Genomic DNA, 17,102 nt, shown 5'->3' on the forward strand with positions numbered 1-17,102 from the left:
TTCCTCCTTAATTTAAAATTTGAGTTTACGCTTTCAAGTTTTATCAGGAAAAGGTACCTTTCTTTTGGAATTGCAATGAAAAATTACAATTTTTCATGAGAGTGGCTAGTTTTTAGTTTCAGGATAATTCTATTTTTTAAAAAATGTTATAAAAATTGTATAGTAAAATATGGAGTTACTTCACTAAATGCCTATGATTAACTTGGTTTGGGGTTTTAGGTTGTACTTTTACTAAACATTTTTCTATAAACAATAATAAAGTCAGGTGAATCTTTACTAGATTTTCCGTTAATGTAGAAAACTAGTTTAGGCTATCTGGAAAATTTTTGAGGAACCTTTATGAATTATATATTTTCTACAGATATTATCCAATTTCCACCTCTTTATAGGCTCATTTCTTTTTATTATTCCCTTTTAAGTTGGGAATGGCTAGATAATGTGATATAAAATATAGACAATTAGAAATCTGTGAGCAGGATTTTAGGATTTTAGGCAAATTGCTTGGTCTCAATTTCCCTATCTGTAAAATGAATACAAGACCAAATGCCACATACTGCTGGATTATTGAACTACTAAATCAAATAGTGAGTGGGCACAATGGCTTGTTGAGATAAGGAAGTGAGGAATATCATTTATTAAAAAACTGTGTGATAGACATAAGATTCATTATTCCATTGATTACAGTAACTCTATGAGGTGGTATTATTACTTTCATTTCAAGTTGAGGAAACAGATTAATTTAACCCTTCTTCTGCCAATCCCATTTTATTCCAGAAAGGGTGTCTTAGGGATGTTAAGTATTGATAATTTACCCAAGGTTACTCTGGTAGTAGATGGTAAGCCTGACATTTGAACGAGCTCATGCCTTTCTACTGATCTGTCCAGGTTCCAAGGAAGTCATGTGTTCACCATCTAACATGTGCCAAGTCCTTCTAGAGCCCACATCTCTCCCATCTATTCTCTGCCTGGGTTGGTGCTGCTCTGCTGGTCGTGGTAATCAGTATGGGCAGCAGAGTTTGATGCTGGTGGCAGGAGAAAGGAAACTAAGATTCGTACATTTTTTTTCCAATTCATATATGAATTCATTGAAACTCTTTTATTAATAGAGGTCTGCCTTTTGTCTATGACCATTCAAAAAAAAATAGGGCTAACAGGTAAAATGTAGTCATCCCCATTTAAAAATCTCATTAAGAAGGTTCAACTCTTCCTTTCCCTCTTATCCTCTTTCTGAACATTACCACCCTCTCTGCTCATCTATTTATTGATGAATTCAATGTCTGTTTTGTGCCAGGTTCTATGCTAGGTATAATTTCTTCTTCCTTTGAACTGTTTTTTTTTTTTTTAAATCAATCTCATCACCACAACAGTAACCCTTGTTTAGATAATTTTGACTTATGGTTTCAGTTAAGACCCTGATTGCAAGAAAGCCTGGCTTGGGGGAATGCAGCCTGGCCCTGGGAAGGCTGCAAAGTCCAGGCAGCTCTAAGTCTCATACCTCTGGCTCTCTCTCTACATCTGCTTTCTTTTTCTTTTTAAATATTGACTTTCCTTTCTTTTCTTTTCCATCTTGGGAAGGAAAATGGCAGCCCCTGAACTTTTTTGTGTATTCCTCAGTTTCAGTCATATATAGGGACCAGCTAGCTGTGTTCTAATCTTGATTCCAAATTCCTGAAAAAGAGACTCTGGATTGGCTCACCCAATGTAAGAAAGAGTCTGAACTCATTTTTAATGTTTGGCTGCTGACTTGTTTTTAAACCTCAGCCTTCTTTTTTCCCATAGCCCCACATCTGAGCAGGCTGATAGGGAGGTCTATGAGTTCACCTTCTCCTTTGGTGCCTGCAGGAAATTTAAACGTCCCAACTGGCAGGAACGTTCCCCAGTCCTATCCTCCAGCCATTAATCAAAGCCCAACCCATTCCTTCGGCTCTGCCCAAAGCCATCCCAGACCTGCCTCTGCCTGCCCAAGGGACTCTCCCTGGGAGGCCCTTGTGTGAATAATAAACTTTCTCTCAAATTCTCCTGGTGCATGTAGTATCATCAGCCTTAACATCAGAACCAAACTTTGGGTGTGTGTAGAGGGTCCATCTTGCTTTGCAGGGGGGGCTATAAAACACCCAGCTTGGGTCAGGCCTTCAGCCTGGGCCATTCAATCATGCTATTGTATAGTACCGTTGCTGGGTGTCCTCTTCTGTAGGTAGGGGGAAATTATCAGGAAAAGAGGATTTTTAAGTTCATTTAACACATTATTATTGAGTGCTTACTCTGTGCCAGGCGTTGCTCTAGGCTAGTGATTCTAAAACTTGAGCTTGCATCAGAATGATCTGGAGTGCTGGTTAAACAGATTGCTGGTCCCACCACCAGAGTTTATGATTCACCAGGTCTGGGGTAGGGCCCGAGAATTTTGCATTTATAACAAGCTCCTAGGTGATGCAGATGCTGATGGTCCAGGGACCATACTTTGAGAAACACTGTTCTAAGCAAAGTGAGCAAAATGCCGTGGTGAGAGGTAAGTAATAAACGATGAACATAGTAAAGGAATAAACTATCTAGTATATTAGAAGGTAAGTTCTATGGAAGGAAAATGTAGAGTAAGGTCAGAGGAATTGGAAATGTGAACTGGGGGAAAGGAAGGTAGAGTACAGTATTAAGTAGGGTGATCAGAGAAGGCGTCATCTGGAAGATGAGATTTGAGCAGAGACTTGAAGGAGGTGAGGGAGTGGCTCTCTGGAGGAAGAGCATTCCACAGAAGGAGCTAGAACAGAAGCCTGAAGGATTCCAGAAGTGCACCTGGTATAATATAAACAGCAAGGAGACCAGAATGACTGGAACAGAGGGGCCAAAAGGACTGTTTAGCTACGTAGGTAAAAGGTGAGTGGGTGGGTGAGAAAGCAGATGATTAAAAGGATTCCAGGCCATTGTAATAAGTTTGGCTTTCACCTGGAGTGAAATGGGCAGCCGCTGGAGAGGGTTTGATGTAATAGGATGGCATAACGTGACTTCTATTTCAAAGGTTCACCCGAGCTGCTGTGTTGTGCATACACCATAAGGGGGTGAGAGTAGAAGCAGAGGGAGCCATCTAGTGCCATGAACCAGTGAGAGATGGGGGTGGCTCGGCGAGTGTGATAGTAGTTGATGTGGCGAGAAGTGGCCAGATTCTGGATATGTTTTGAAGGAGGAGTTAACAAGAGTTCCTGATGGAAACAATGGACAGAGAAAAATAGAAGATGACTCTAAGGAATTTAGCTGACTAACTGGAAGGACAGACTTGACCTCAGATGAGTTGGGGAAGGGTGTGAGTAGTATAGATTTGGGGCAAGGGGAGATCAGAAATGCAGTTTGGGACATGTTAAGGTCAGATGTTTGTTAGATATTCGGAGAGAATTTTTGAGTAGTCAGATGTATGAATCTGGAGTTTGGGAGAGAGGGCTGGGCAGCAGAGGGATTTGAGAGTAGTCATGTGACAACTAAAGCCATGGGGCTGGATGACAGCACCAAGGAAAGGAGTGCAGACAGGAAAGAGGAGAGGTCCCAAGACGGAGCCCTGGGGCATGCTAACATACGGGAAAAGAGGAGCTTGCCAAGGCAGCTGAAAAGGAATGTGTTGTAGAAGCCAAGTGTGAAGGTCATGTATCAAGGAGGAGGTCTCTCCTGTGCTTAATTGTCTCATTAGTCATTTAGTGCTTCTTTCTCATTTTAACCTCACTCCTTCTAACATCTGTTCTACGGGTGACTACTAGTTAACCATCTTTGAACCGGCTGATTATCACAGCACTTCTCTGTTAGCCCACACAGACTCATGAATTTATAGACCTTAGTTTTATCATGGCATCTTTTCTTGTTTTGCAATGTCCACTGACTGAATAAATAACATTATTTTTACATTTTCCCTCTTTTTTTTAAATTGAAGTATAGTTGATTTACAGTGTTGCGCTAATTTCTACTGTACAGCAAAGTGACTCAGAAATAACACTGTTTTTAAAAGGCTATATTTTAAAAGGAAAGAGCATTCAGTTATAGTTTCACCAACTCCCTTACACATCACCTGTTACCATTTTCCATGGTAAATCTTAGAATTATAATGGTGTTTTAGTGACCACTTAGCCCAACTTTTTCATTTGACCACTGTGGCCCAGAGAAGGGACCTCACCTGTCACACTAAGTCTTGGCTCTACTATTTTTTTTTTACTGATTATCAGGCTTTGTACAAATTATTCAACTTGTCAATGCCCCAGTTTCTTCATCTGAAAAACAGGGATGGTCATAGAGGTCAACAAGGAGTCAACACAGTAATGCTGGTAAAGTGCTTGGTCCAGTACTTGACATCTTAAAATACTTCCACCTGATTTTCAAGGCTTTCTGAAATCGTGTCCCACTTTACCTGTCCAATCATACTGCCTAGTTTTCTTGAAATTCTGACCTGTCTTTCTAGTCTCAAAGGCACTGTGGCAATTTCCATTATGGGACCTTTTTGAGGTTCTGTCTAAACTGTGCCCCTCTGAACTTTAACCCTGCCTTGGCGTTTACCTCAAGCCCTGATTCCTCCTTATAGTCTTCATTTCTCCTTTTCTAAGTCTCCACAATTATGGTGTTATTTGCAATTTTTCTGTGATTTCATGTGTTTTACATCTGTAACTTGATTACAGTTTCATGGAGTATGAGATCGTTTTAAGCTTTGAAGAATCTATCTTTACAGTGCTTAGCACAGAGTAGAAACTTTATAAAAGTTTACTGGTTGGTTGATTATGAGTACTGACTTGGCAGATTTTAAAAGTTCTGGCCCTGTAAGTTATTCCCTTTTGTGGAATACAGTCTAGCAACATGTCATTTGCATACTTAATTTAATGTATTTATTAATACTTTGCATCCTACCTGCTTCCACTAAGGATTTGAAGCAACACATAACTCATGTGGTACGATTTTATATTGTTATACATATTTGTATAGAGTGATTTTTAGAGATGTATTTAAAGAACTATGTTCTACTAAAAGAGATAGGTAAGTTGATGACTTTATTTTTCTCCTGAGCTTCTAGGTTTTACCAATGAAATCAGTTATTTTGCTGAATGTTGAACGTGTTAAACTTAAAACACAGGATGGCTTCTTGGAAGCGTCTCTCTTTTACTCCTCACTCTTTTCAGCTGTGAACTCTTTGTTGCACAATAGCTCGGAAAGCGTCAGAACCAGAGGAGAATGAAGTATATTTCATATTTTGGGTTTGGGAAATCTGATTGTTTCTCTTGGAACAGATTGTTCATTATAACAGTGTCTGTAATAAATGGAGTGCACTGCCGAGATAGATGGAAATGAAATTAATTTGGCTCAGATGTGATCTTTGTTTTGCTTATGAGCATTCAAAACATCCTCACAGAGTTTCAAATTTCCATGCGATTTAGAAATAAAAGAGATTTCAAAATGTGTCTGTCTCCCTTGCCAGTGGCTGTCGTTACCTTGCTGTGGCCCCGTAGAGCGGAACAGCAAATGTGAATAACTTTGTATGAAATTAGTGTGCGATAGGACCTTCTCAGAATTCTTGTTTAAAATACACATTTCACAAATTCAAGTAATGCTTAAGATAATGTGCTTTCTGCTGCAGGTCGCCTATCAGATTGGTAACTATGAATTGGCTAAGAAAGTTTTCTCACCAGTTTGGGATTATTTTGTTGCTTCACCACTTCAGGATGACCAATCCATTATTAGTTTAAGCAATATAATGACTATTACACAGAGAAGGTAATTCGAAATATTCTTTTAAAATATTAGTTGGCTTATTGAAAATATAGATGTTGGCTGTGAAGCCTAGAATTAATTTATTTTCAATTTCATGTTAAGATGGTCCACATAAAACTATTTGCAATAAGTATTTTAGTAAGTGTTTATATTCCAAAGGCTTGAGTCCTTGTTAGAAACTTCTTTGTTAGAATCAGAAAAAACACTGGAAGTATATGGATACATTCTGAATATAAGGTAATGAGGTTATGGAAAAAAATACCAAATACTAACCAAAGTAATGTCAGTTATACTAGAAAACATGCATATGCATTGGGCACCTTTGTAACAGAGCAAGGTCAGGTTGAGGTTAAGGTTAGGGTCTGATGGATGGACTCTTGGGGTAAGAAGACTTTTCCTTTGCTTGAGGAGGCTCCCAGGATTAGACCATCAACTGAAAATAGGCCTGTAGAAGCCATATAAAGCCACAGGCCATCCTTTGCCATTTTTCCTTAAGAAACCAGAGTCTAAAAGCAGCATCAGAAATGAGCATTGGTGTAATTTCAGCTCGTCTCAACATGTTCAACAGCAGTCTCCTTTACCTGCTTGTTAATGCCTGAAATTAATAAGACAAAACCCTTCACCCCTCAGTCAAAGACAATAAGCTTAAAAATGCAAATGCTGGATGAGGCAAGGCATTGGTAACACTTACTCACATAAACGTATAATTCCATTCAATTAAACAAACGTAGACTTAGTGTTTACTATGTACAAGAATGCTCAGTGCTATGGGCGATGGATTTGAGAGGCATTTCAGTGGAGGAAGAGACAGGTCTGGAAGATTTTATGTGATTCATGGGGATAAGAGGAAGGAGTGAAAGTTGACTGGGATTTCCAGTGATGGGAAGCCTCTGAGGTTTACTAAGGGAACCTGAGATGTGGAATGAGTTTTTGGAGGAAGAGAATGAATTTGGAGATATTTGGAGTTTAGTTTTCCAGCAGGACGTCTTTGTAGATATATGTCCAGTAGGTAGTTGGATATTTAGTGCTCACACTCAGGAGAGAGGTCAAGGCTAGAGACATGGAAATATAAACTGTCCATTGAGGTCATTATTGAAATTTTGACAATGAGAGATATCTCCCAGGGAATGACTGTTTAGCAGAAAAGGTGGAAGGCTGGACTTGACCCTGGGCATTGCTTACATTTAAGAGGCAGAAGCAGGAGTTGGAACCAAGGAAGGAAATTGAAAAGGATCAGTTCTGGAAGTAAAAGTCCAGGAAAGTGCATTGCCAAGGGAAGTGAGAATATCACCACGGAGGGACTGGCCAGCAGTATTATATCCTAGTGCAAGGTCAGGCAGGGCAGTTGCTCAAGAAAATGCTGCAGAGACGTTGGGTAGGATGAAAACTGAGAAGAGGCTTTTAGAGTTGGCAATTAGGAAGACATTGGTAAGTTGAAGAGAGCCATTTTCGTGCCATGATGGGCCAGAAACGTTTTGCAGTTGGCTAAGGAATAAATGAAAATGGAGAATAGTAACAAGAAAAGACTACTCCTGTGAAGTTGGGTGGTAAAGATAAGAGGAAAGTGGGCAGAGGCTTGAGGGGGAAGGCGGGCTTAAGGAAAGAATTTTGGAGGATGGAGAGAAGGGAGCCAGCGGAGAGGGAGAACCTGAGGATATATGGTGGTAGAGCTAGGAGGATATCAGAGCACATGGGATGGGGAACAGGGGGTTCAGATCATTTGCTGTGGGGAATATGAACAAGGAGACATCAGGGGTAAACGGAAGTGTTGCTGAGAATCACTAATGACTCAGTTGATGTTATGTAACATGCATTGTAGTAGAGTCCCATTCCTTATGGCTGAGGGCTACATTTGATTCATCTTTATATCCCAGGGCCTAGAATAGTGTCATGGTAGGTGTTGAGCAAATGCTAGTTTGAGTGGGGAAAAGAAAGGAATGAGGAGAATAAATAAGTGAATAATTGATTGACCATTGTGGCAAGGATAGAAAAGTCGAATGGTGACATCTATGCAAGGTCAGACAAGTTGATTATTGCATAAAATAAGGGGTGCAGAATCTGAAGTGCTAGAGAGGTCACTATGGAAATGACTGACCAGAGCCCGAGCTGGGTAGGGGAGGAAATAGAGCCAGAGGGAGGTGATAGTCTGGACTCACTGTGTATGTCTAGGTACTCATGGTCATCGCGAGGACAAAGAAAGTTTAGTATGAGTTGCAGAAGCGGGAGAACTAGAAGTCTCCGGGCAAAGACAATTTCAGAGTTTAACATGGTGGTGAAACAGATCATCTTCAGGTGTGAATTGCTGTTGTCATATCCTTTCCCGTTTTTTATTGGGATAGAGGGTATGGAGAGTGGAGGGACTTGAAGCTTAGGAGAGAGGGTTTGTCACCAAGTAAGGCTTAAGGGCAAGGAAGGGACTATGGAAACAAAGAAGGAAGACTGCAGATTTCACAGTTTTGCCAGTGGTTGTCACTGTTGACTGTGATTTAGAAAAGATAATTAGAAGTAACTCTGCCCCTCCACCGCCCCACCCCAAATCTCTCTGTCTCTACCTCTCTTTAACCGTGGCTGATTTTGCTATAAATAACCCTCACTTTCAGAAAGTTTATTGATTGAAATATTGGGCCTATTTCCCAAACTTCTGAATAGCTATAGCGATTTCATTATATTGATAGAATTTTATATATCAGAACCAGAAAACTTTACCAGTAGTTATTTTTATGTATCCATGACATAATATGTCAACAGCTTAATTTTCTTAGTTGTGAACTTGTTGTTAAGAATAGTCTTTAATTTCAATTTAAACAGCTGTGCAAGAGTAACTGTTCCACAAACTTTTGTCCCATAAACTTTTGCTGCTGTCTTGGGATCATTGTGTCGGTATTAAGAACAAATCAATCTAAAAAGTCGAGTTCACATGCTAAGTCATTTTATACCTGTAACATCATTTACTTCTTTTCGCAGATTACATTCAGATATTTTGGCAGAGAGTTCTTCAATTCTCTTATATCTTTTTCTTAGAAATATTTTTGTAACAAGTGACATTAAAATTAAAGAAGAAAATCTTTTCTGTGATAATATTAAAGGCAATGAGATTTTCCCCTCTCAACAAGTAAGTGAATTAAAATGATTGCAAATGTGCTGATTTCCCTGTGTTTGTTGATGTTTTAAGTTTATGTTCTTTGGGGATTGCATATCCTGGCTTGTGAATGGACTGAGAAGCCTTTGCATGATTGTGCTGGTTTATTTGATACTGTATGTAGGTTTCACAGGCTGGAGTTCATGGTGTTTAACCCTTCTTTTCAATTTATATATATTTTTCCTGAATAAAAGTAGTACAAATTCAAATATCCAAAAATGTATAAAGTGAAACCCATTGTAATCCTATTGCCCCTAAGAATACTACCTTATTGTTTTCATGTGGTTTCTCCAATTTTTAAAAGTATGCATAGACAAATATGTTATTATTTACAAAAATGGAATCATGATCTACTCGCTGTTCTGAAATTTGCCTTGTAAACGCTTTTCATAATATATCTTGGACATATTTTCATGCTGGTACATATCCATCTGCCACATTCTTTAAAATTATAATATTGCATTCCTGTGCAGAGGCAGGAATTTAACTTACTTCCTATTGATAGGTTCTCACGGTGCTTATAAACATTGCTCTTGTACATCAGCAACCTTACAATGCTCTTGCTTTTAGTAACAATCCTACATTATTTTTTTCAATCTAGATTGAGGTTCACTCTTCTTTTTCTCTCTTTCCTTCTTTACTCACCTTAGGTATATGGAGACTTTTGCCATATTTTTTTTTCTTTTACAGTTGTTTTTTCCTATCATCCACTTATTCATTAATTAATTAACCAATAAATTGTTACATGAGACTGTGCCAGTTTCTGTGGATATGAAAGTGAAAAAAACATGATTCTTTGCCTAAGACAAGTTCACAGTCTTGTAGAGCCGAAGCCTTCACAGCCATTGACCTGTTCCTACTACATTGCATTTAGTTTCTTTTTTTCATAATCTAGTCTGAAAATAAGGACAATGTTTAAGTACTTAAGTGAATTCCAGAATGCTAGACTACCATTCTAATAATAATTTGCTGTGTGGAAATTTCTGGTTGCCACTCATACTGTTTTCTGTGTTCATAATATTGTGTGTATATACAGACAAATAATGAAATCTTTCCCCAAGAAAGAGAAATAAGGAATTAGATAGCATTCTTACTCTTTTTAAGTGGCGTTTAATCACACAAAGCCTAACTTTACATTAAGTTGCAGAAGTATAACAGAAGATTAGTTTGGTCTATTGAAAATTTACCTTTTTTTTTTTTTTTTAAGTAGCAGAAGTATAATAGAAGATTTAGTTTTGTCTAGAGTAAATTTACCATTTTCTCACAAATTCAGGAGGGAAATAAGACACTGTTAATCATGTAGGACCAATATTACAGCAATATTATATTTTAATTATTATTTGTTATAATTTATGTTTTTGAAAAAGCTAGATTTTTTTTCCCTAAACTATAGCCAAGATTTTATCTTACCAATGAAAAAAGATTGGTTCCTTTTCTGTCACTAGTGGTATTTGTATCGTAATTTATAAAAAATTCTAAAGTTTAAGTCTAAGATCGTGTCATCCATATGTAGCATTATTGGGGAGTTAGAGTTGTTCCTGAATTTAGGTTTTTCTTTATATCAACCTTCCTGTTATTGTTAAGCCACAAGGATCACATTTCCTATCCTTTCTTCTCATTAGAGACACATGAGTTAAGTACCTGATGTTCAACTTGAGTAACAATACCTGTTCCTTTACAGATTGCTAGACTAACTGAATGTGAGAGAGTATTAGTGGCATTGGAACTGAGCAACTACCTAAATGATTCCAGTTATGCCCTTCAAGCTGTTACTCAATGTTACGGCCTCCTTGCTCCTATCATCTATCACAATATTGTTTTGGTACCTGTTGTACGGGTAAGGGCATTTTTTTCCCCCCAGATAAGGGTATTTTTACAAAGGCAACTCAATAATGCATTTTGGAAAAGAAAAAGCAATGTGTCCTTAGAAAGTACAAATAGGTCAAGAGCAAGTATTATGAAATTTCATGAGTTAACTGAAAAACGTTTTAATAATTTAAATTGTATGTCTGGGCGAATAGAAATAAGGACTTAAAATGTGTTTCCCTGAAAACAGTCAGCCCCATTGCTGTCCATATTTAAATATTGGCAATATACTTTTCTAGGTTTTTTAAGTTATTTCAATTTTTATGTTCTTGTAATGTTAGAAACAGCAATATTTATTCAAAGCATATTGTTAAAGCCATCATCTAGGGGGAAAAACTGATGGATGACCCAGGAGAAAAAAGACGTGATGTCTCTGTGATGGAGTTGGAATTTTTGGAAAAAGGGTAGGTGGGACCTGGCTGAAGGGATTATATTAGTTGTCTATGCTTCCTAACAAATCACTATAAACTCAGTGGCTCAAAACAACACCCATTTACTATCTCAGTCTCTGTAGGTCAGGAGGCTGGATACAGGTTGTCTGGATCTTCTGACCAGGGTCTCATCAGGCTAAAATCAAGGTGTTGGTCAGAACTGTGATCTCACCTGAGCCTCTGGGTTCTCTTCCAGACTCATTGGTTGTTGAGAGAATTCATTTCCATGTGGCTGTGTGATGAGGTCCTTAGTTCTGAAGGGCTGGTCACCAGCGCCCTGCCACATGGCCTTCTCCACCACGTGGCAGTTTGCTTCTTCCAGGCCAGCAGGGGAGTATCCTCGAAGATGCACGAGGAGTCTTATGTAATGTAATGTAGTGAAGAGAGTGAGCATCCCATCACAGGTCCTACTTGCCCTCAAGGAGAAGGGATTATACAGGGCTTGTACACCAGGGGCGGAATCTTGAGGACTGTCTTAGAATTCTGCCTACCACAGGAAGCAGTGAGAGAAGTAAGATTTGACTGCTGATACTTACACAAAGTCATCATTATCACTATCGTTGGTTGTCACCATCATCATTGACTCAGATTTTGAGAATCAAGAAGATATGAGTGAACTCATGCAAAGTATAAAGTGTTTAATTCACCATTGAGGAAACTAACCCGAGAGCTTCAGTAACTTAACAAATATTCCCCTTGGAGGGGCTAAACTGGAGCATAGACATGCCCCCTTCTCTCACATGCCCCCCACCTACTAAGTATTGGGTTGGCCAAAAAGTTCATTTGGTTAATGAATTCGCTGTTCAATAAAGTTCTTGGTGAAAATGAAAAATGTGTCTTATTTTTATTTAAAACCAAACAAACTTTTTGGCCAACTCAATAGTTCAGCTGTTGAAGAGATCTGCCTCCAAAATCCAAAATCTAGACTCATAGCTGGCAGTTCCATGTCACTTGTGAGTGGATCAGGGCAGTGTTCCCAAATGTGGAATATGCTTCTTCCTCCAGACCCCAAAAGCATTTCCCTGGCATTGTTCTGTCTTCTTAGAGGTGAGAGATTCCAGATGTCAGACCTACTTTGGATGGAGTGTCTCTGCATGTCCCAGACATTTCATTAATGTGTCAGGCCCCTGACTCTTCTTAGGGTTTATTTCTACCCTCTGGAGGCCATGCATCTCACATCTGCAACTTATTTGCCATTTCTTGTTTATTAGGTTCAATTAACATGGTTTACTGATGGAGGTCCAATGTTTTGTTTTGAGACGTGTCCAGCAAGTTCAGGTTCTTTCATAAAATATTAGGTCGGAGGGTGGGAGAGTTATCATTGCCCTGTGGCAAGACTCTAAATGTATGCTCTTGTCTGCCCACTGTGACTGGGAACTCCTTCTGATACTTCTTCCCCATAGGAGATTACTTCTGTCCAATAGAATAGAAAAGACAACATTAGCCACATCGAGGCACCCCTTTTAGTGTGCTCCAGCAAAGGCAGCACCCTGGGAACAGCGCCCGCAATTGATGCTTAGTTGGTTGTGTTCAGGGTAGCCCCCTGTCATTCTCCAGGATCCCACTGCTTCAGGATGCCTTTAACTCAGAAAGTGGGTTGTCGCTATGAGGAAGACCTTAGGAAGGGAGTTTCAAATTAAATTGTATTGTTCAGAGCAGGAAAAGATGAGTGGTACAAAGGAGAGATTCCAGAAATAGGCCTCACTTTGGATGAGAATGTAATATATGATGGAACTGGCATTCCACTTCACTGGGAAGATAATGGATATTTTTAGTAAATGGTGGTGAAACATTTGGATATTCCTCTGAAAGAAAGTAGAATTTGACCCCTTTTTTGTACCATACATAGAAAGTCCAGATGTATTAAAGACTTAGATGTAAAAGAAAGCCAAAACTTTTAGGAAAAAAAAAAAACCCAAGAGATTACATGTGCAACCCAGGGTTGGGGAACACTTTCTAACCAAGATAGAACTCTTGGAAATAACAAGAAAAATAAGACATATTTGACTATATTTATGGCAACCCATGTGTGATGAAAGGGACCATAACAAAGATAGTAGACAATTTAAGGATCTGGGAAAAGTAACACTGATGAGGGTAAATATATATAACAAAAAGTCTTACAAATTGACAGTAACTAATAAAAAATGGGCACAGGATAATAATAGGCAGTTTACAGGAGAGCAAATTCAAGTAGCCAAAAAACATATGAAAAGATACTCAAATTCTGAATATCCACAGAAATGCACATTAAATCAGTAATATAATATCACTAGCAGAGTTGAAAAGAGCTGTAACTCCTACTGCTGGTGAGAATGTGGGGCAAAGACATTCCCTTTCATTGATGGGAGAAATGTGAATTTTATAGGCTTTGAAATTTGGTAAGGCAATCTTAATTTTAATTAAACTGAATATAATTTAAGTAAAATTAAAAGCAAATATACCTGACATAGAAATTCCTCTGCTAGTAATTTTCCCCATAGAGTTAAGATTTTAGTAAATTAAAAAGTACATTTACCCAACACAGCAGTCCCTTTATTAGCAATTTATCCCATAGATTAAAATCACCCCTAGTTGCACCCGTTGGTTCCATGTGTTCTACCTGCTGGGAACACAGTACCACATAAGGGTCACTGATTTAGAGTATATACTGTGCCCTGGAGGATGGTGCCTCACCCTCGCTGGGTATCATCTCAAAGCTGGCACCTCACTTGCCACTCATTTTGGCAACTGAGCTTGTATAAGGGTGGTTTTTTCTGTTGTTGTTTTTGTGTGTCCACGCCACACTGCTTGTGGGATCTTAGTTCCCCAACTGGGGGATTGAACCCAGGCCATGGCAGTGAAAGCGCTAAGTCCTAACCACTGGACCACCAGGGAATTCCCTGTATAAGCATGCTTATTGTGGCATTCTTGATGGCAGCAAAAAAGCTGGAGACAAAGAGGACGTGCGGTAACAGAAGGATGGCCAGTACTGCCAGATTGTAAAACATCAACCTTAAAACTGTGCAACAGGAAGAATCTGGAAATGGCTGAATAAATTATGATTGGTTCACACTAAATAATATTATGCAACCATTAGAAATGATGAATTAGAGGTATACCTGTAGACTTGGAGGGATTTTTCACAAGACATGCTTGAAGGGGAGATGCATAGTTCAGAAAAGTGTGTATAAATTTCATTTTGTAAAATGACATTCACCCTCTCTCTCTCTCTCTCTCTATATATATATATATACACATACACACACACACACACACACACACACACATAATTACAGAGCTACTAGGTTGTTAACACGATTTGGGGATATGGTACGGTAGGGTGGGAGAGGGTGATGGTGGAGGGGATGAATTAAAGCAGCATTAAAAAAAATTCATAAGTGTTCTGTAACAACAGTAATAATATTGTTAGAATGGTGGCTTGAAGCAATTAATGTGCCCACAAAGGACCAACCTCCATATATTAATTTGTCTTTTGGAATAATCTGAGTGATGAATAGATCGATGCAATCTCAGCTCTGCTTTTCTGATAGTAATATTGCTCAGAACTGTGAGGCAATATTGAAAGCTAAACTTAATTGTCTAGCTCTGGATCAAATTCAGGATCACATAATATGAAGAGTAGTTAAGGAAGTAAGTGCCAATATTAATTGATTTCCTGGGATATGAGTGCTTGGTTTTAATTTTAAAGGAAACTATTATTTCAAGTACCCGTATCACTGTATATTTTATATGGTACATCTTTCTCCATGTGGTTTTTCAAAGTCCTCCTAAGCCTGAATGTGATCTTCGGTTTCTTGTATACATGTAACATTCTGCCCATGTCTTTTACGGCACTTGTCAAAATGAGCATTGTTTTATTTATTTGTATATTTATTTTATCCTCTCCACTAATTTTCAAGTTACTTTAGATGAAAGACTCATCTGAAAATTGAATTTATCAATTTTATCTCTGGGTACACTTCTTTATACATAATAAGCAACTTAACCATAATTATTAATAACAATAAAATTTGATGGCTTAAAACCTTCATGATTTGAATAGAGCATTTTTTAATGAGTAAGGATGATAGTTTTCAACAAAAACCATTGTGCTTCTATATTTCAGATCTTGATAAAGTGTGTTGTGGTTTTGCAAGGACTACCAAATATTCACTCAAAGAAACATATTGCGAGCTTTGAAAGTGTACAGCACATGATAGCTTGTTGTATCTTCTACATAACAAAGGTATTTATCTCATTCTTTGTCTAGTGTCATGAAACTTAGGAGCCCTAATGGTTTAGCAAGGTAAGCTACTTGTAATCACAGTAATTAGAATACTTTGAAAAATGATACCCCCAAAGCATTTTAGATCAAAAGTAGCCTGAGCAGGCTAGTTGGTAAAGTCTGGAAGGGCCTATCTTAGGCCAGGGAGAGGGGGCTGGAAAGAGGACATTTTATGGGACCTCATTCATTTTAGAAACAAGAAAGAACAAGATACCAGAGGCAGAGAGGTAGGCTTATGTATCCTCACTGCTTGGCTCAAAGGCCAGCATTGTGTGTTTCTTCAAAGGCTTTGGTTGACTGAATCCAGTGAATCTCTTCAAAGAAGGGCCATATTTGCCTACCTATTTTATGTAGTCTTCCCAGAACCTTTCTGATTTGGCAGTGATCTGGAAGAATACTGCATGGATGGGCTGGTATGATGGGACTTAAGTTTGCTTCTGTGGAGGTCTGGCAACAGAGAGGCCTCTACCCTCTACCTTAGCAAAAAGGTCATAATTTGCTGGCAATTCAGGCTCCTGGCCTGACCTCAGGAGCAGAAAATCATATTCCTTCCATCACTCACTGGTTTGCCGCTGTTGGAGAGACATCTATGACCTGGTCTGTGTAGATGCTGAGGGAGCATAAGCCTTTAGCAGGAAGAAAAATAGCAACTCACTTAAGGGAACTCAGAACCCCAAGGGGGAAAGAGCAGGCCAAACACTAGAATAATTGTGTTATTTACCCTCACCATGTTGAAAAGAATCAGAGATGACTTAAGAAAAAGAAACCTTTCAAGCAATGCAATCAGAACAAATTTAATTTTTTTCTTCCGGTTTTACTGAGATATAACTGGCATACAGCACTGTGTAAGTTTAAGGTGTACAGCATAATGACTTGATTTACATACATCATGCAGTGATGACCACAATAAACTTAGTGACCATGCGTCATCTCCTATAGATACAAAATTAAAGAAATAGAAAAAAAAATTTTTTCTTGTGATGAGAACTCTTAGGATTTACTCTTAACAGCTTTCATATACAACAAATTTAATTTTTGAGTAAAAAATTAAATAGGTAAAGATTATGATTATGATACTTCTTGAGTCACATCTGGAAGCTCAAGAAATACCCGACAATGTAGAATAGAATTATCTAGAGATAAATTCACAAGACAGATCCAGAAGTCATAACATGAAGTAAAGGAGTCTGGAGGTAGAAAAGAAATAAGTAGAGAAGTAATCGTCTTTCTGAGTCCCAGGCAGGATTAATGTAAGAATATATGTGTAGACACATGTTGGTGAAATTCCTGAAGTTCAAGGATAAGGACGAATCTTAAAGTTTTGAGACCCAAAGAACAGATTATTTATTTGCAATGGAAAGAGAATCAATTAGCTTCAGGCTTTTTTTATCAGCAACACTAACAGTTAAATTCCTGGAGCAACATTTGTAGAATCCTGAGGGAAGAAGACTAAGGCCCCAAAATTAATAACCAGGAAAAGATATCATTCATTTGTCAGGGCAAAATAAACATTTTCAGAAGTGCAGGCATTTTAAAAGTATTCTGTCCATGTACTTATCTGAGGACAACACTTGGGGAAATACTCTATCAAATGACAGTTGGTTCAGAACAGAAATCCCAAGATAGGGAAAGACAAAAAGGAGAGGAATAATGGGAGCAACGAATCTTGCAA

The 17,102-nt window shown here is 38.4% G+C and overlaps 1 protein-coding gene across 2 annotated transcripts in view; it reads left to right on the forward strand.

Annotated features, from left to right (window-relative positions):
• Positions 1-17,102, forward strand: part of CFAP54 (cilia and flagella associated protein 54) — a 300,842-nt gene that overhangs the window by 88,968 nt on the left and 194,772 nt on the right. For both annotated transcript variants that reach the window (XM_059934750.1, XM_059934751.1), the window contains exons 23-26: positions 5,594-5,730; positions 8,692-8,839; positions 10,548-10,703; positions 15,272-15,391. In XM_059934750.1, coding sequence (XP_059790733.1) covers positions 5,594-5,730; positions 8,692-8,839; positions 10,548-10,703; positions 15,272-15,391 — 561 coding nt within the window. The remainder of the gene's footprint in view (positions 1-5,593; positions 5,731-8,691; positions 8,840-10,547; positions 10,704-15,271; positions 15,392-17,102) is intronic.

This window comes from Balaenoptera ricei, chromosome 10 (assembly GCF_028023285.1).
Source record: "Balaenoptera ricei isolate mBalRic1 chromosome 10, mBalRic1.hap2, whole genome shotgun sequence".
Lineage (NCBI taxonomy): Eukaryota > Metazoa > Chordata > Mammalia > Artiodactyla > Balaenopteridae > Balaenoptera > Balaenoptera ricei.